The following is a 20,792-nucleotide window of genomic DNA, read 5'->3' on the forward strand; positions in this document are numbered from 1 at the left end:
TNCGCACCACGATGTACAACGTCCACAAGCAGGGTATTTTGTTCCTTATTCTAAGGAGGAGTGAAGTATCCACATGATGGTCTTCCATTAACTGTATAATATTACCTAATTCCAATGTATCTCTGTTTATTTTTGTCCAAATGGCCTGTCTCCTGGGGAGAAGGAAATTGAAATCACCTATTACTACTGAATTGGAGTTAGCTTGTGTCTTGAAGTCTAATAGTATGTTTTCTATTAAATTGGGTGTGCCAGAGTTTAGTGTGTTTATGCTTAGGGTTGTAATGTCTTCTGGGTTAATTGTCTCTTGATTAGAATGAAGTCTCCTCCCTTATCTTTTCTGAGAAGTTTTAGTTTCAAGGCTGGTTTGTCTGTATTAGAGTAGCAGTCCCTGCTTGCTTTCTAGTACCATCTGCTTGGAATACTTTTTTTTTCTTATCATTTCACTCTAAGATGGTATTCATCCTTGAGGCAAAACGATATTTTTCAAAGCCTGTGTTCAAAGTCCAGCCCTAGAGTTAAAATGCCAAATAATCTGAAGGTGGGACCTAGACTGTGGTTTTAACAAGTCTCTTGGTGAATAGTCTGTAGTCATGAAACTATGAGATAATTATGACAGTGACCCACAGTGGTACCCAAGAGACAGAGTAAAGGCTCACTAAGGAGCCATTTGAGGAAGGTACTTGCTAGCACTAGGTCAAGTGACACACTGACAGAAAGGAAGTTTTTGAGACCAACAAACACTGCTGTCTCTATTATTTTATAAATTTCTGCATATTTTATTTTATTTATTTATTTATATATTTATTGGTTTTTCGAGACAGGGTTTCTCTGTGTAGCCCTGGCTGTCCTGCAACTCACTTTGTAGACCAGGCTGGCCTCAAACTCAGAAATCCGCCTGCCTCTGCCTCTGCCTCCCGAGTGCTGGGATTAAAGGCATGCGCCACCATGCCTGGCTGCATATTTTATATGATTAAAAATTTATTTTTATTCCTGATCTTACCAATGCCAGTTCCATAGGACACTAGCATGATCATTATATAGACTGAAGTCTCTTGATATTTAAAGAAATATGCATGAGATACTTCCCTTTTTGGCTCATCCCTCTTTATGTCCTCAGTGAAACCTTTGAAATGTTTAGACACTTAATAGAAACTATGAGGCAACAACCAAGACCACGAGAGCAGGCCTGGAGAGGCTGAGGACAGAGAAGATTCCAGATAAGAGTTTTAAATCTCAACAAATGCAAAACCAGAGCTACAGCTAGGGAAGGAGCTCAGCTGCCAAGCGTGTGTGGGTCACTCAAACGCACTGCCCAATTTTGTGGGGTAGAAGAAAATAACAAAGCGAATTTCAAGAATCAAACAGGAAAATTACAGAAAGATCCTGAGAAAATGCATCACTCTTTAAAACAGCATCTGGATCTAGGCATGGTTGTCTGTGGAGACTACCCCATCCCTTGGAGGATACTTATCTGTATTTGGTTTTGACTCATAGATATCTGTAGCATCATAGAACAATCCAAAAATATCTTCACATATTGTCCAGTGTCCACAGAGGGCAAGAAAGGAAAACACACACCCCCATAAAAAAAGCAGGTTTTCCTCAAGCCTAAATACCACAGACCTTCTCAAAATCAGTGCTGTTTTCTTCAATTGACAAATTATTAAAATGCCCTAAGATGTCCTTGTGTTGATGTTACAAAGTCACCGGGTCACTTTAAGAAAACATAGCACTAATGGCTGGCAACGGAGAAGCATCAACCAAAAGTTTGGCAGACTGTTAGAAAAAGGAGAAGTGAAGCACATGAGATCAGCAAAACTTATTTTCCCACAAGAAGTAGGTCCTGCCTGCCCCTTCTCTGAAGAAGCCAGAAAGCACAGGGAGAGAATGAAAAGGATGTCAATTCTTTCTATCTGGGGCTGGTGACTAAGGACTTGTCCTTCTCTCCTGCTTTCATCTCTGAGACAGAGCTCATTAGTATCTCAAACTGACTGTTAACTCTTTATGAGTTTGCATTTAAATGGGAAATAACCCTAGCATAGATGGCTTACTACCCAAGACGTGACATTCTAAGCTCTCTGTTCCCATGCTGCTATATACAGACTCTTTAAGGAAAATGGAAACTGTTTTGTTGCATAGTTAATACCTCCTTCGGGGAGGCTACTGCTTGGCCTTTACTGAGGGGATATCTGTCCCCCCCCCCCCAGTGATATAAGGTCAGTACCATTTCAAGCAAAAGATACAGCTTCTAGAATGACCCGCTCAGCATGGGCTCCCGTAATGAACTTCTGTGTGTATACAAGCCATAACAGACGTAAAATGTTTTATGCAGTTCAAGGCCCACTGACTTGGATTAATAAAGGAAACGATGCTTTATACCTTCCAGATTATTCCCAATTGGCATATCACTGGGAGAAAAAAAAAAAAAGCAACCAAAGTATTACGGTGGCTTGGGGAACTGTATTATGTTTCTACATCTTTCCAGGAGATAAATGAAATGTCACTACCATTGAGAATTTAGCTAGAGCAAACTCATATTCCCAGCACACAAAGGCAAAACACCCCTAAAGGTTTGTATCCCGCTGATGCTCTCACTAACTGCATGTAAATAGAGAGAGAGAGCGCCACTTTACCAAGTGAACTACTTACACACGTTCTTTTTCCCCGAATTCACTTGGCTTCCACTCAATCTTGTTTTACATTTATATCTAAAAATCAATACAAATTTAATCTTCTAAAATGTTATCTCTTAGTCTACAAGAAATACAATGAAAGTTTATTTTAATCACTGATAGATGGAAGATTATTTTTTTATCCTCATAGGAGACTTCAATATTTTTTATTTAGAAGATACTTATGGGACCATCTGGAAGGAGTCAGAAGTAAGAAGCAGAGTTTGCTTAGCAAGTACAATGGCTTGAGGTGATTGGAAGTTTCCTGGGAGTGGCCCACTGGGAATGGTGGGGTGTGGGAGAGTTAATTCCACAGATTTTTCTCTAACCTGGATGTAAAAAGAAAGTTGTAAGTTGGTGTTTTTAGAGGATTGCCTCCAGAATCTCCCACAGATATCTAAATCTGTATATGCTAAAAACTTACCTAGATTGGTATACTACTTGCATATAATGTATGCAGATTTTTTTTTACTTTAAATTATCTCTAGATTGCTTATAACAACTACAACACAAATGCAACAGAAATTATTTTAAATGTATGAGTTTTTTGTCTGCATGTATGTCTGAGCATAGACTGCTCATACACTGCCCATGGGTATAGTGTCAACGGAGGCCAGAAGAGGCACTGGATCCCCTGGGAATGGAGTTACGCCTGGTTGTAAGCCACCAGGTAGGTGCTGGGAACTGAACCCAAGCCCTCTACAAAAGCAGCAAATGGGTGCTCTTAACTGCTAAGCCATGTCTCAAGCCAGAAATGGTCTTTATATTGTATTATTTAGGGAATAATGACAAAACAAATAAAAACTGTGAACGTTTAGTTGAGATACAATTACCTTTTAATATTTTAGCCTGTGATGGATGGAATCCACACAAATCCTGTCAATACAGAGGTTATTGTCATCACAACATCACTAGCAAAGACAAGCTATATTCTAATGGGAAATGAAGTTGAATAGACATCATTGCAGCCCATGTAACTTCAGTGGTGTTTAAGAAATAGCTATGGAGACACAGCTGGATCTCAAACACAGACAAATCCGAGATCCTACAATAGACAGGGAGCAATGGGTAGGAAAATGGGTAGTAGAGAAATACAGCTATCATGGAAAATGCACGTCTGACAGACCCTCAGAGACGCCAAACACAGATGCAACCAGGATGCATTCCTGGAAGAATAATAGTTGGCTAGAAAGGAAGGGTAGGAAGCACATCGTATAACACGGAAGAGGTACCTCGAAAGCAGCATGACAGGACGCAACAGGAGGTCAGGGGGGTTGGAGCAGAAAGAAGAAGGGCTATCTTGCAGGGTTGTCTATGGAGAGCCAGCACAGTGACTGAAGCTGCCCAAAGGCGTTAGGGTGTCCTGCTTTAGAGGAAGGACATCTCACAGATACCGATGCAGCCATTGTATGGCATCTCTGCTGGAAGGAAGCCAGTAGTCATGTGGATGCGATGGAGGATTGAACGGGAGCTGGCAAGGCAGTCATGGAAGGTTTGGTAGTAAAAACTTCGAAGATCCAAGTAGTTGAGTAGACCCAGGGAGTCAACGAAGTTTGCTTCCTCACAGAAGAACTGAATAGCTAGTATTTTCCATCAGGCAAAAAGAAATTCAGAATGGGAACCACCAGGGAGAAGCTGAGGGAGACTTGAGTGAAAATCTCAACCAGCCGGTCTCCAAACTCTATAGCAGAGTAAATCACCTGGAGGTGGACCTCTTGCTTTGATACACTGCTCTGTCAACTCTGAAACCTTTTCTTTAAATTGGGCTTGTGAAGGAGCAGAAGTGAATTCAGGGGCCCTGTCTAAAATCACCCACCAAATCACTGCCCTGACGCGCACAGGGGCGCCAGCGAATGCACTTTCCTGAAAGACTAAAGGCACAGCTTTACACAACCCTGACTGGTTTATCAACACAAACAATGTTCTCAGGCTGGTGAGGCCCAGTCACAGCAGGATCTCCCCCCACCACCACCACCACCAGAGTTAACAGCTACCTAGACTGTGGTTGTGAATTACAGCTGCCTTTTGGGCATACTTGCCTTGGTGGTTTTGACTTTATTGCCACTGCTGCAGGACCAACCCGAGGAGTCTGGAAGCACTTTACAGTCCTCCCCTTCCAAGCAAGGATCCATGTGGCACCACCACTTCTCAATCACAATGGCAGCTGGAAAACAAAGGTTACATTGTGTTTGAGACACATGCTTTTGTCCTCCACATGTGGATGGCAAAGCTGAATACAGATTAGCAGACTAACACAAACTTGGCTCACTGGAATGATTGCATAAGTGAATTTAAAGAATCCAGTTTGGGGTTGGGAGCAAGGGGAGGAAGACCCAGCTGTCAAGAATATTAGCTGCTCTTCCAGAGGTCCTGAATTCAACTCTCAGAAATCGCATGGTAGCTCATAACCATCTATAATGGGGTTCGATGCCCTCTTCTGGCATGCAGACTTACTTGCAGATAGAGCACTCATATAACATTATATGTATATGCACACACACACACACACACACACACACACACACACACACAGGGTTAGGATTAGGGTTAATCCTAATGCATTTTTGCATTAGGAAATGCATTTTTGGAGTTGGCTGTCAGATTTTAATAGAGTTGATAAGAGCCAATGCTTTATGGGGTCCCTGCCCTGATTTGAGTCTCAACATGTTGCTTTCTCTGTTGTTTTAAAGACCTTGGGCTTTCTGATTTCTCTTAGCATCAGTTTCTCCAAAGAGCCAGAGATAAAAACACTTGCCCAGGGACACAAAAGGATGCAGTAGGTTCAGGAGAAGAAACTTTGGGCCAGGCTTTTGTTCTAGGAAATGCTAGATATTATGATGGCCATCCTCTTGGGCTGCAAGCTCTGGGGACAAATGCTGATTTTGCAGTGTTAGTCTTGGCTATGAACAAAGAGCATCTACACTAAAAGATAAACCAACCTTTTTGTATGTTAATATCTCTGTAGGCTATTGCAGTGAATAGCTGAATGGTGAGGCACAAATTGTCACATAGTGAAAGCCATCTGAAGGTCACAGGACTCAGCCTTGCCTTACAGCCCACATGTGATTATTCTGGAATGTTTAGTTCACCTGTGAGTCACTTTTCCCCAGTTTTTACCATCCATGAACACACAGAAGTCTGCTGATCAAACTGTCATGTTCAAGAAACAAAAACACAACACAGTAGATCTCTGGAACTGAACACAGAAGAATGTCCATCATATGGGATGGTTAGTCCCACAAGTTCACAGAGTCACTGGACTATAGGGACGAATTCAGCCTCCAAGTTGGTACAGAACTCAGCTGGGGCTGGGGCTGGGTGGGGCAGTAGTGAGTCAAGAGGAACTGGCCCTGTTTTCTTGCTGACATAACAGTGCCTACATAGGAAACATCCCCAAGTAGGTGCTGCAATCCCTCCCTTTGGATAATAGATAATTATATTCCATGTTTTCTGAGCTGTAGAAATGTATGGCCCATAGATTTCTTTTGTGCTTTAAAATGAGGACTTCGATAGATTGCATCAGAGTGATCATGACAATTTGCTATGTGTGCACAATGTATGATGATTTCCAGAATCAAGTAAGTTACCTCATCTGTAGTCACTCATCACTTACCATTAGATTCCTGAAACCTATGCACCTTGTAACTGAAGACCTGCACCCTTTGATGCCAGCACCCTCCTACCAAGCCATCCAGCTCTAGAAACCACATTTCTTCTCTGGACTACCAGGAATTGTATGTTTTGAAAATCCTGTATACATGAGATCATGGGGTCCTTCGACCTTTGATTCCTAGCTTATTGCATTAGCATAACATAAAGCCCTCTTGTTTCATGCATATTTTCAGACACCAGGAACTCTTTCTACGAACAAATATAGGTCTAGCCCATATACTCTTTCTCTCTCCGTCAGTGAAGTTACTGGGTTGTTCCCAGTTCCCAGCTACTTCAGTGAAAATGGTGGGGTTAGGGTGGGGGTGCAGATGCCTTAGAGATACTCATCTCAAAGATAGGAATGTGGATTACAACATGGGCTTATCATATGCAACATTCCAGGCTGGATCCCCAGCACCACACACAAAGGAAGGGCCGATTTGATGTCCTGTGGATTATACCTACGAGGAGGATTGCTGTATGTGTAAACATACTTTCTGAGCAGCATCTGTGCTGCTTTCTATGATGCCTGTACCAATTCATCTTCCTGTCAACAATACAGGAGAGTTCCCCTTGACTACAGCTCCACATCCCCTTGTGATTTGGATGATAGTCATTCTAATAAGAGTGAATTATTACAGTGAGGTAGAACACTGCTTCTGATATCTGTTTGATTACTGTGTTCTCTGAGAAAAGCAGCTATTCAGGACTTTTGTTTGTTTTTAATGGGGTTTCGGTTTGAGGATACTGTGGGGAAAGTGGACCATGTCACCAGACAGAAGAACTGGTATAGCTGCATAAGCTCAAACCCCATGAATCAGGAATCTCAGAATTGAGAATGGTAGAAGTGGCCCAACTCCCTGCCCATCTCTACCTGCTCACCTCTGTAACCACGACACCCCACTGAGAGGACCATGACAATCAGTCCTGTAGGGAAAACACCTGGAGTCCTCTGTGCAAACAGAGCATCACTAACATCTCAAACTGAGCCAATATAAAACATCTACCCCTAAATCCCAAACTACTCCTCAGTGTTTATAAAGTCCCTATCCACGTGGAATAAAGTGTACCGAGAATCGCCTGAGAGTGTTTGTTCTACTGAGCTGTAACCACTGGGGAAGAGTTCTTTCTCCCAAAGCTTCATCTCTGGACCTGAGACCCACCCAGCTGGTCAGGCTTATGCCACAGCCACAGCCACAGCCACAGCCCACTGCCCACTTTTTCTTGCCACTGTTGCCTGTGTCATTGGCACTGCCATCCACATGACCCGGAATCCTGACTGCCTGCCCTGCACAGGCCTTGAGAACCTCACCAATTCCCTTCCTGAGACCCATGGAACCTAATTGTCTCAGTTTCACAAAGGACAACAGGATACTAAGTTCTTCAAGCCCCCTATGTATCGTATCTGAACCCCTTACAGAAATCTGGTTTGTAGGGCTAGAGAGATGGCTCTGTGCTTAAAACGATGTACTCTTCAGTCCTCGTTTTCCATTACCCATATACTAGCTGTAACTCCACTTGCAAGAGCTTGATGCCTGTTTCTAGCCTCTATAGACACACACACACACACACAACACGTGCACACGCACATACACAGGCACAGGCACACACAGAGAGAAAGCAAGAGGGTAAGTGGGAGAGATTGAGAGAAGGGGTATCTTGACAAAAAGAAATGCAGTCTGCAAATGAATTCTCACACTCTCTGTGCTGCCCTTTCTTCCCATTCACTGCTGCCTCTGCAGAGCTTTCCGTTAGCAGCACATTTCACTGGTTTGGATTTGCTTTGCTGCCTGTGTTTTGGTGCCATAACTAAAACTCCAGCGCCTGTGTCAAGCTTTTGTTTCCTGAATTCATTTCTCAGTTTTGTAGTTCCTGGCGTCACAGCAGTCTGTGGTGCCTTCTGATTTATCCTTGTGTGTGGTGTGAGGCAGTCTCTGATTTATCCTTGTGTATGGTGTAAGGAGATTTATCCTTGTGTGTGGTGTGAGGCAGTCCTTGGCTTTGCAGCTCTCCACTTTTTCCAGTACCACCACTGAGGCGTTGACCTAGTCTTTGGAGAATATCCCCAGTGCCTTGATCATACCAGCGTAAGTATGGTGCTGGGCTTTCTATCTTGTTCCGGTGTTCTGTGTGTCTACTGTTTTGGCACACCTATACAGTTCTGTGATGTCTATGGCTCTGAAATGTCCATGGATCAGGAAGTGTGACATCTCTAGTCTTTCCTGCTTACCATAAACTCTTGATTTATTTGACTTCTTTGTGACTTCACATAAATTCTAGGATTTTTTTTTACCATTTCTGTGAAAATGCCACTTGGGTTTTTGACAGGGATCTGCAGGTCATTTGGCAATACTATTCACTTCTATGCTGTATAATTTCCTTCTGTAATATCAGATAGCTTTTAGTATGCTGATCTTTTGTCTTATTGGTTAAATTTTCTCCTAAGCATTTTATCCCTGTCACACTATCATAAGTGGGATATTTTCAAAATGAATTCTTTGTTACTACACGAAAGTGCAAATCCCTTTTTTCAATTCATTTTTTAAATTTTGTTTTTAAATTCGGATTAATTTTACTGAATTCAACTTTTTTTTCAGGCTCCTCCAAGGAAGTAAAGCAGAAAGACTGCCACACACACACATTTTGTGAAGCCAGCATTAGCCTCCTTCCAACTAGTCAGAAGTGTACAAGAAAATAAAACTGCAGGCCAAAATATTTCATATTGCAGAATGAATGCAAAGCCCCTTAGAAAACACTAGGAAAGCAAATTCAACAGGATATTGGAAGGATCACATAGTTCAATCAGGTAGGAGTTTCCTCTCTTGTGAAAATATGATTAAATATTAATCAGTGTGATCCACTACATTCTGAAAATAAATAATACAAATCATATGATCGCCTTGGTGGGTCTGTGAAAGCACTGTGAAAGTTCTATGCCCCTTTAACAATATTAACTGTCAACAAATTAGGCAAAGAAGGAATGCATCGCCATAGGAAGAAAGCCATAAATGCCAAGCCACAGCCTGTGTTGTAATTCAGAGTAAAAAAGCTGGATACCACTTAAAAGAACAGGAAAAGGGTGCCCCACTTCTCCCCCTTCTAATAGGCACAGCAATGGGGCATAAGAAAGCAAGAAAGGGCATCTGAGACAGACGGGGAGCAGTTAAACTGCCTCTACAGATAAGATGGCATTATATAGAGAAAACAGGAAAGACTCTCAATGTTATTTAAAAAAAAAAAAAAGGCCATCAATGTCAAGTAAACAAAAATATAAAGTCCATGCCCCATTGATGCTGAGGCCAACTTTTCCCATTGAGTGCCAGGCTCCTGCTAATTGCTTATCCTATCTTATCTCATAGAAATTTTCCTCCAAAACTTAGGTTGATATTTTTTTCTCCTAGCTTGAAAACTCTGAGGTCCATAGATAAAAAGAGACTAGGGAAACATACAGTCTAATATCAGAGGCCATATGATGACCCTTAAATATATACCTCTTCCTTTACATTAGAGATGTCCAGTAGAAATAGATTCTTCTATAAAAGCAGCAAAATAATAATACAAAAGGTAATTATATCGAAAACCCCACTGGGCCACCAGTCATGCATTGGGATGAGAACAGGGGAACATTTCACAGCTTGCGGAAAGGGTCATATCTTCTTTTCCTTATGTAGCCACTGTTCCTGCGCTATCAGCTGATGGTCCCAATCAACACCAATAGCACTTGAGTCAAATAGATTTGTGACCTAGGTTAACCATTCCCTATTTAAATCAGTATGTGCCAAGGCAGAGGATGGTATATTACTGTATGAGTTATTTATTATGTCATAGAGACTCTGCTGAGCTGGGGTAGATGGACATGAAGCTTAAGAAAGTTTTTTTTTTTTTCAGCTCTAAATATCATAATGATCTCACCCTGCAACTGCAGGGAACTTTTGTCATTTCAAAGCACTTTTACCCACTGTTCCTCTTCTGATGGTCCCCAATGCTGCCAAGACACAGCAAAAGGCAGATGGAAATAGAAATAAGAACCAGTTTTCTAAGTTGGCCAATTAAGGTTGAAGGTACCAAACTTACAACTGTGTGGCACTGACTCTACATAGCGGTCTTCCAGAATGTACTACAATATATTTATCATTTTAATTGCAACAGTTTTGTGGGATGAATGTAATGATTTGATACACATATAATCAAACACAGAAGGTTAATGTTTCCATCTCTTTACATATTTTAAAGGCTTACATGGGTCTTCACCGGGTCCTCTGAGTAATTATTGGCATGGTATTTTTATGGGATTCCTGACAGTGAGAACAAGTGAGTCACTGACTCCTGTGCCTGCTCTTGAGACCCTTTCCCTCCTGTTGGGTTGCCAGATCCAACTTCAGTATGATAGTCTTTTGCTTCATTTATTTTACTTAATTATGTCACATTTGGTAGTTCATTCTCTCGTTCTCTCTCTCTCTCTCTCTCTCTCTCTCTCTCTCTCTCTCTCTCTCTCTCTCTCTCTCTCTCTGTCTTCCTTCATTCCTTTGAGTATACTGTTGCTGTCTTCAGACACACAAGAAGAGGGCATCAGATCTCATTACAAATGATTGTGAGCCACCATGTGGTTGCTGGGAATTGAACTCAGGACCTCTGGAAGAGCAGACAGTGCTCTTAACCACTGAACCATCTCTCCAGCCTGGCAATTATCTCTTAAAGGCCTATTTTTTCATATTTTTATTGGATATTTTCTTTATATTTACCTTTCAAATGTTATCTCCTTTCCTGGTTCCTCCCCATCCCCAAAAACTTCCTATATCATCCCCCCTCCCCTGTTTCTATGACAGTGTTCACACACACACACACACACACACACACACACACACACACACATACACACACACTCACCCACTCCTGCCTCAAATTCCCCTACACTGGGGCATCAAGTCTTCATAGGACCAAGGGCCTCTCCTCCCATTAGTGCCCTACAAGGCCATCCTCTGCCACATATGTGGCCAGCACCATGGTTGGTGGTTTAGTCTCTGGGNNNGGGGGGGGGGGGGGGGCGGGTCTGGTTAGTTGATATTGTTTCTCCTATGGGATTACAAGCCCCTTCAGCTCCTTCAGTCCTTTCTCTAACTCCTCCATTGGGGACCCCATTGGGGTCCCCATGCTTAGTCCAATAGTTAGCTGCAAGCATCCACCTCTGTATTTGTCATGCACTGGCAGAGCCTCTCAGAAGACAGCTATATCAGGCTCCTGTCAACAAGCTCTTATTGGCACCCACAAGTCTGGGTTTGGTGACTGTATATGGGATAGATCCCCAGGTGGTGTAGTCTCTGGATGGCCTTTCCTTTAGTCTCTGCTCCACACTTTGCATCTGTAACTCCTTCCATGGGTATTTTGTTCCCCCTTCTGAGAAAGACCGAAGTATACACATTTTGGTTTTCCTTCTTCTTGAGCTTCATGTGGTCTGTGAATTGTATCTTGGGTATTCCAAGCATTTGGGCTAATATTCACTTATCAGTGAGTACATACAATGTGTGTTCTTTTGTGATTGGGTTACCTCACTCAGGAAGATATTTTCTAGTTCCATTCATTTGCCTAAGAATTTCATGAGATCATTGTTTTTAATAGCTTAGTAAATGTACCACATTTTTGTATCCATTCCTCTGTTGAGAGACATCTGGGTTCTTTCCAGCTTCTCAGTATTATATATAAGGCTGTTATAAACACAGTGGAGCATGTGTCATGTTATATGTTGGAGAATCTTTTGGGCATATGCTCAGGGGTGGTATAGCTGGGTCCTCAGGTAGTACCATGTCCAATTTTCTGAGGAACCTCCAGACTGATTTCCAGAGTAGTTGTACCAGCTTGCAATCCCATCAACAACGGAGGAGTGTTCCTCTTTCTCCACATCCTCGCCAGCATTTGCTGTCACTTGAGTTTTTGATTTTAGCCATTCTGATTGGTGTGAAGTGGAATCTCAGGGTTGTTTTGATTTGCATTTCTCTGATGACTAAGGATGTTGAACATTTCTTTTCTAATGAGAGACAAAGAGTATGGATCTGGAGGGGAAGGGAGGGAGGGAGAAACTCAAAAGGCATGAGGGAGAGAGGGCAAGCTAAAATCAGTATATGAGAAAAGAATATTTTCAATAAAAGGAAAGATGAAGATAAAAGGTTTTAACATAGTATTTCAATGAATGAGTGCTACAGCAATCAAACCAAGGTCCTTCGCGTTCTATGCCTTTATCATTACTTAGGTATGAAGCCTTCAGACTCTTCTCCTGCGGTAAATAGTACTTCATATTAGGAAGAACCGGTAGGCATGATGTCTCATCCAGTAAACATACTTTCTCCATGAGTCAGGCAACTTGAAGTCAATCCCTGGAACTCATGATGGAAGGAAAAATAATAGATTCTTTAAAATTGTCCTCTGGACAGGAGCCTAACATAACTGTCACAACAGCGGCTTCGCCTAGCAGCTGATTGGCTTCTTTTCTCCCATGCTATACCCTGGAGTAGGATATATGGATCAAAAGGGAGGCTTATTTCTGCTATTTTAGGATCGTGAATACTGCTTTCTAGAGTAACTGTATTTATTCATATTCCATCACAAGTTTTGGGGTTTTTTTCTCTATATCATTACCAGCTTGACTTTTTAAATTTTTGGATGGTATACATTCTAGCTGGGATGCAATAGTATCTCCCTTACAGTTCTGATTTGCATTTTCCCCAATAGCTAAAGATGCTAAGCATTTTCTCATGTATGTATTAGTCACTTGTATTCTTCATTGAGTACTTTATACATTCCGATCATTTAGCCATGTTTGGATTTCACTGATGCTTCTTGGGGGGGGGGGGTTTCTTTTTTGGTTCTTCATAGATTCTGTAAGACCACTTATCAGACGTATAGCCGGCAAAGATTCCCTGCCATTCTGTATGCTGTCTCCTCTCTGTTCGTGGTTCCCTTTGCCACTCCATCATAGGTGTCTCTATTTCCTCTGCTTTGAGAATGCTACCCAGAAAACCTCTGTCTGTACCAAGGTCTGCAAGTGTTACCTGTGTGTTTCTTCTAGTGGTTTCTGAAGTTTGGTTTTATGGCAAAGTCTTTGATCCACGGAGTTGACCTTTTAAAAAATTTACTTATTATCATGGATATGATGGTGTGTGCATGCCATGCCACGTGTGTGGATTTTAGAGGCCAATTTTTGGAGTTGGTTCTCTCTCCCTCAGCCCCCTTTATATGGGTTCCGGGGATTGAACTGAGGTTGTCAGGGTTATGTGGCAAGCCTCTTCGTACACAGAGCCATCCTATTGGTCCTGTGAGGTTTTCTTTTCTTTTTTCTTTTTTATTTTGTTTTGTTGGGTTTTTAAATAGTTTCCATTTACTAAAAAAGTTACATTTAAATACTCTGCATGTACACATTCAGTACATTCTTCTATTCTACAAATATACTTTATAAAGATTTAGATCAAAGAAAATATAATACCAAGTTCTTATAAATTTTTTTAACCAGTTTTCCTTTGTTTGCTTAAAAAGTGATACTTGATAGAATAACAAGCTGCTCGGGAATTTTAAATTGCTGCATTTATAAAAACAAAAACCCTGTTAATACCTAACAGGAGAACACAGTATGGGGGCCCTGGTGATAGATTATCCCGATGGAGTTTCTCTGTGAAAGACAGAGCAGCAAATGTTCTAGAAGCAAGGAGAGAGCAGGGGGACAGAACAGAAAGTACAGTGCCAGCTTTGAATGTCTCTCTGTGCTGAGGATTGCCTATGAACCGCACAGCAGAGGTGAGAACTGAAGAAGGTTGGACCTCACAGGGCAACAAGCACTGAGAAAGCAGAGCTTCTAGAACAGCTGGGGCCCAGCTCTGAGCTGAAGCAAAAGCCCAGAAGTTAGATTCTATTAAAATAACTGTCAATGACATCTGCCCACTTTCCTGGGCCATTTCTCCACAGGAGAGTGCCTTGTAGGAGGTATGTCCGCCCCGCCCCTCCTGCTACTGAACATCACAATCTACTCTAAATGAGAAGATGCCCTCTTGCATCTATTTTTAAAATAAAATTCTTTTAAAGGCTTTATGCCTTCCTGGTTTAGGAAAACACATAATACCCTTCAAGTTGTAATTAATTGCCAGTTTGGCACAGAAAGGAAGAATCAAGACAGTGGCGCCCCCTGTTTTTTGATGGTCGTTAGTGCGTCGTACAATATTTTCTAGGTCTAAGTTTCAAGTGACTAATTAGCTGTTCTTTGCTCTGGTGCAAAGAACAGCTGACTTCTCAAGAGTTGGTCTTTCATTTGTGATCTTAGTTCATGTGTGGTTGCAGAGTTAAAACAAACAAAAAGCCTTGCCCTTGAAATAATGTTTTTTATTCTTTAAGAAAACACACACACACACACACACAAAGAATGTTTTACCAAGTATTTTAATCATATTCCTCTACTTCTGCCCAGATCCTCCTGCCCATCCTGACATGTTCAACTTCAAAGTCTCTTTCCCCTTTAAAAAACCATCATGTCCAAGTTGTGTGTGGTAAATATATCAGGAGTAAAACCATTGAAGTCTCCCCCACCCCGAGTAAGCAAGTGCTAATACCTCCAGCTAGGGGTCAAACTCCATGCCCACCTCCCTTCCTTCATGTTGGGATTTTTTCTGGCTTGAGTTTGTGTAGCTCTTGCTTATGTTATCTCTGTGAGTGGAGATGTGCAACTGTGCCTGGAAAATGTTGTTTCCTTGAACTCATCCACCACTTCTGACTGCTAAAAACTGTCTAGCACCTCTTCCACAGATTCCTGAGCATTGGCGAACTGTGACAAAGTCATCCAATTGAAGTGAGTACCAGAAAAGTCTCCTATTCTCCTCATGTGAACCAACTGTTAGCCTCTGTGCTAGTCACCATCTACTGTAAGGAGCAGCTTCTCTGGTAAGGGTTCAGTGGTGCACAGATCTATGAGTTTATCAATAAGTCATTATCACTGTGTTCATTTAGCAGAATAACAGTAGTAGGGTTTGCCCTAGGGTCCATGATCTTATAGCCACAGGTTCTTGGCCTCCTTGACAATGTCAGTTATAGATCCCACTTCACGGAACAGGTTTTAAATCCAATCAGGAGGTGGTCAGATTACTCCCATGACATTTCTGTCACTGCTGCCCTGGTGGGCACATCTTGCCAAGCAAATGATTCTAGTAGCGTGTGAGGTCCATGCCTGGGTGAAGCGCTGACTACTTTCTCCTCAGGCAGCACACATAGCTCCTTCCAGCATTACGTTCAATAAGCAATGGGGATGGAGCGTCTACTTGAGCACCAGCCAGATTTCTCCATGTGCTATGATTCTAGTATAAAGCATCTTTAACAACAAGGCCTTGCTGTCAAGTTCTTCTGGGTAACCAATGGCAGTGACAATAGCCTGCAAGGCTCTCTGTAACCTCGAAGTATGAATGAGGAGACTTTGAAACATCTTCCTAGAATATACCTCCTTGATGCTTTGCACTGGGATTTTAACATGTTAAAATCTGTGCTTGCTGCTGCTGTTTCAACACACTCAGTGTTCTTTGCAAGGGATCCTATCGATTTCATGTTTTGGAATGACCCACCTAACTACTGAGAGCAGTAAAGAGCTAAAGTACCTTACAGAAATTGTATTTCTTTCTTTTCCTATGCACACAGCAATGTTATTCCGCAAGTTCACATAGCCCTAATTAGCTGCTGTGTAAGTCCATAATGGTCCCTTTGGATTTTTTGTTTTTAATGATCTGAGTGGTTCCTCCTTGCCAAACACTGATTCACAAACACATGTATGAATATTGGAGACTTCCAAGTCAGGGTTTCTCAGCCTTGACACTATTACCATTTGAGGCCAGGTAATTCTTTCTTTTGAAATCTACCCTATGCACTGTAAACTGTTTGGCACCCTCTACGTAATAGATACCCAATAGATGCTTTCCCGAGTCTACCCAATGACCCTATGGGGCACAAAAATCCATATTTCTCAGCCAAAGGTATTTAAGAATGTGGGCAAACACAATGTAAAATGGGAGGCTGTACTAGTTTATTAGATCTATTCAAAGCTTTGGTTAGTGGGAAGAATCTTAATCCACAATAACAGGCACATCAACCCTATTCCATGTCTTCCTTCCCCTCCTATGGACAATGTTGCACTTCTACAACTTGTATTTGCTTGCTCTCACTCACAGAAACATAAACCCAGGGCTCCCCATGCCATCTTTGCTGAGAAGGGGACCTGCCAAATGCAGGGACCGCACTTTGCCCTTTCAGGGATCCCAGGGTGCTCTACAGGAACTTGGTTCACAGCCAAGAAAAGTTCATCTTTTCCACTGGCACCGAATCTGCTTCCTCCATGCTCCTAAAATGTGAACCACCAAAAGCAGTGAAGTCCCATCCCAATATCCAGAGCTCCATGTTCTTCCAGGCTTTGGGTGCCCATGATTGCCCATTCACGCACATACCCTTTGTGTCCCTTTCCTCCTCTACCTTTTCACCTTCTACCTAGTCAGTTCAGACTCCCTGCTCTTCATGGGGTCCATCCTGATGCTCTCTGTTCTGCCACAGAATCCTGCATTTGCGAGAGTTTATCTTTCTCTCTTTCCTTGTATACTATGAGCTCCTTGGAAATGGAATCCATCCTTATCCTATTGCCAGCATACAGAGTAAGGCCAGTATCAAGGTGCTCAGTTAAAGCTTGATGAATGTTCCAAGAACTTCAAAAGGTACATCCTGGCAACCCCCAAGGTGCTTGTGTGACATAAACTTCAGTACCACTACCCTGCCTGCCCATGACAGAAACTCAGTGGCAAGGAAAATAAACCTGACCGAAGAGAGCCTGTCTCATCGTACAGTTCCCCAGTGCCATGGGAACTGTTGGGTCAAATAGTAACTCTCTTCTCTAATTCAACCAGTCTGCAACAAGGCAGAAAGGTAGAAAAATTGGAGCCTTATCATAAGATTTTAAAAACACCTTTAAAAGTAACTGTCTTCTATCCCAAAGCTTTTGTCTCATTAATCTGTTTTAAACCCGATATTTACAAAGCATTCATTTTGACAAAATAAACTAAGCTTTCTTGTACTACACATTTATCTCGCTTTATCATACAGCCAGTCAGCATTATCTCTATAGGGCTGTGGTATGATAAATGTGTAGACTATAGTTCCCATCACAAAATGGCCTTGAATGTGCCAGTACGGATATTAAATAAAGAACTCTTACCCACAGAACAACTGACTGTTTCAGGTCACAAGGAGCCATGGTTCAAAATAACTCCCCTTCCTTCTTCCAAATCCCCACTGTGTATTAAAAATGAATTTAAATAATTCAGAGCTAAATTTAAAAACTTGGGTGATTGGGTAAAAATATCTAAGTTTTGTATTTAACTAATGAAGGCTAAGCTTTTACCGAGAAGCATTGAAAGCACCAGATAAGTATCTGTGGGGTGGATTAACAATAATGCAAAAGGATATTCCAATTTCTATGTCAACATTAATTAGTGCCCCGCTCCAACATCTCCGTGCCTTTGTTTTAATTTAAATGTAAATTTGAGCGAGTTTTATATTTTATATCCTCTCTACTGTTATTTACAAATACGATAAGAAGGACACAGCAGCAGAGAATGGGTCTTCCCACATGCCAATTACCATGATACTGCATAATTATTATGGGATAAAGATTAAGCAGGTAAAGCTAAAAAGCCCTAATGGAAACATTCAGATGGTCAGGTGGATAGGAAACAGATGCTCATCCTCACTAAAGCTTAAAGCTTCTATGCTCCCTTGGTGACTTGGATCCAATAGATACTCGTTGAACGTGGCCATTTACCTCGGAATGCTAGGTATGCAGAGACAGAGCAAGAGGACAGCATCGGTGTTCTTCAGGATGCTGCTTGATAGTCTTTAGCAAAAATGTTACATTGAAGCTGCATATTACTTAAATCTAACAGCATACTGTCTAATATGAAGCTTTGGTCCAGACATACCCATCTCAAGCATCCTTGCCACATGTGGGTCATCCCCTCTCCTTAAAGGTATCCCCTCTCCTTAAAGGCAGACCATTTGCACCAACACAGAAGTTCCTGCTCAACAGAATGTCATAGACTATAATCTACTACCAAATAATTGAATGGCTGTCACCAGTCTTGGTCCTAAAATGCTTGAAAGATCAGTTATGGGGCTGGCCTGAGAGTGTGTAGGATTTCACATAGACACAACCAAAATCTTCACAAATAAAGGAATAGCTAAATTATAGCCAATTCTTTCAATGGAATTCTGTGGACTACTTAAAAATCCAAGTTAAATCAACACATATAAGCACACAGATACCAACGATCCAAAACTGTTGGAAGAAACTAGGTGGACCTAAAAAATTAAACAAAACACTTACTGATACTGCAATCTAGACCAAAGACTATAGAATATCTCCAAAATGTATAGATGTACCAAAAAATACACTAACTAAATATTAAAAATTACTCCAAGGGTGAAAGCCAAAGATGGGGGTTTGGGTATTTATATACTGCCTTTAGAGAGGTGGGGAGATATCTGGGGTATTCATATACTTTCTTTGTGGGTGAGATTTGGGTGTTCATATATTTCCTTTGCCAAGATGATGGGGACACCAGGAATCATCATGATGTTGGTAGTTTTCAAGTGCTATCAAAAGTGCTGAACCCTGCAAAACACTACATATAAAACTTCTTATTCAAAGATGCGAGGCTAGACAGGATATAAAAATAGTCCATGTTATGATTCACTGCTTCCTTTAGAAGAAGTTTCAAGCCCACAGAGACAAAGGTAGTTGTTACCTTCAACAATTAGTTGGGATGAGTCAGTTCTCTGTCAAGCTAAAACTAGTTTGTGGCTAACCTGTGCAGGAAAGTGAAAAATATTATTTTCAAACCATCATGAGGGTGGGCACATAGGCTTTATAGAAAAATTGGTATGGGGAAAAACAAAACCACATAGATAGCTATGTGAAATACAGAGGAATTTAGTAAGTCAGCCTGGCATCCTGGGGCGGAGGGCAATGATCCTGGAGCAGGGATGGGTGGAAATCAATACGTTCTGGGTTGGCTAAAGCAGAGAAAACTGAAACGCGGTAAGATCTGGGAAGCTTTCTTGAGCATGAAACAGAATCTGGAGCTCAGCTTACAGACTGGTCACTTAAGTGTGGTTTTAGCATTGGAGTCACAGGTCCATTCTGTTTTACAGAAGATCTATTCTAGGTGTGGGGTGGAAACAGAAGATGAAGGATCAGGAGTCCAGTAAAATATACACTGGTCCCTAGAGTATGGAATGAGCAAGTGTAGGCTGGGAAAAGGCAAATCCATATGAGGGACAGAAAGGAGAGAAAACACACAGGACTAGAAGTAGTTCAGGGAAAAGATAAAAACTCTCTATGCTCCTGATTGAGAATAGAGGAACTTGGTTAGTATATAAGTTTTAATATGTATGGTTTTTTTTCTTATTGTATTTTTATTAGATAAGTTCTTTATTTACATTTCAAATGTTATCCCCTTTCCTAGTTTCCCTGCCAAAAAACCCCTATCCCTTCCCCCCTCCCACTGCTCACCAACCCACCTACTCCTGCTTCATGGCCCTGGCAGTCCCCTATCCTGGGGCGTAGAGCCTTCACAGGACCAGGGACCTCTCCTCCCATTGATGACCAACTAGGCCATCCTCTGATACATATGCAGCTAGAGTCATGAGTCCCACCATGTGTTTTCTTTGGTTGGTGGTTTAGTCCCAGGGAGCTTTGGGGGTACTGGTTAGTTCATATTATTGTTCCTCCTATGGGGTTGCAAACCACTTCAGTACCCTGGGTACTTACTTTCTCTAGCTCCTTCATTAGGGACCCTGTGCTCCATCCAATGGATGGCTGTGAGCATCTACTTCTGTATTTGTCAGGCACTGGCAGATCCTCTCAGGAGACAGGCTCCTATCAGCAAGCTCTTGTTGGGATCCACAATAGTGTTTGGTTTTGGTAATTGTATATGAGCTGGATCCTTAGGTGGGACAGTCTCTGGATGGTCCTTTCTTCAGACTCTGCTTCACACTTTTATCTCTGTAACTCCTTCCACTGGCACTTTGTTGTCCTTCTAAGAAGGACCGAAGTATACACGCTTTGGTCTTCCTTATTCTTGAGTTTCATCTGTTTTGCCAATTGTATCTTGGGTATTTTGAGCTTCTGTGCTAATATCTACTTATCAGTGAGTACAAACCATGTGAGTTCTTTTGTGATTGGGTTACCTCACTCAGAATGATATCCTCCAGATCCATCCTTTGTCTAAGAATTTCTTGAATTCATTGTTTTTAATAGCTGTTTAGTAGTCCATTGTGTAAATGTACCACATTTTCTGTATCCATTCCTCTGTTGAGGGACATCTGAGTTCTGTCCAGCTTCTGGCTATTATAAATAAGGCTGCTATGAACATAGTGGAGCATGTGTCCTTATTACATGTTAGAACA

The 20,792-nt window shown here is 41.7% G+C and overlaps 1 protein-coding gene across 1 annotated transcript in view; it reads right to left on the bottom strand.

Moving 5' to 3' along the window:
* Positions 1-20,792, bottom strand: part of Tafa4 (TAFA chemokine like family member 4) — a 217,247-nt gene that overhangs the window by 13,303 nt on the left and 183,152 nt on the right. Inside the window, exon 5 of the mRNA XM_021191437.1 lies at positions 4,712-4,836. Within this exon, the coding sequence (XP_021047096.1) occupies positions 4,712-4,836 (125 nt within the window). The remainder of the gene's footprint in view (positions 1-4,711; positions 4,837-20,792) is intronic.

The sequence above is a fragment of the Mus pahari genome, chromosome 2 (genome assembly GCF_900095145.1).
Source record: "Mus pahari chromosome 2, PAHARI_EIJ_v1.1, whole genome shotgun sequence".
NCBI classification, from domain to species: Eukaryota; Metazoa; Chordata; class Mammalia; order Rodentia; family Muridae; genus Mus; species Mus pahari.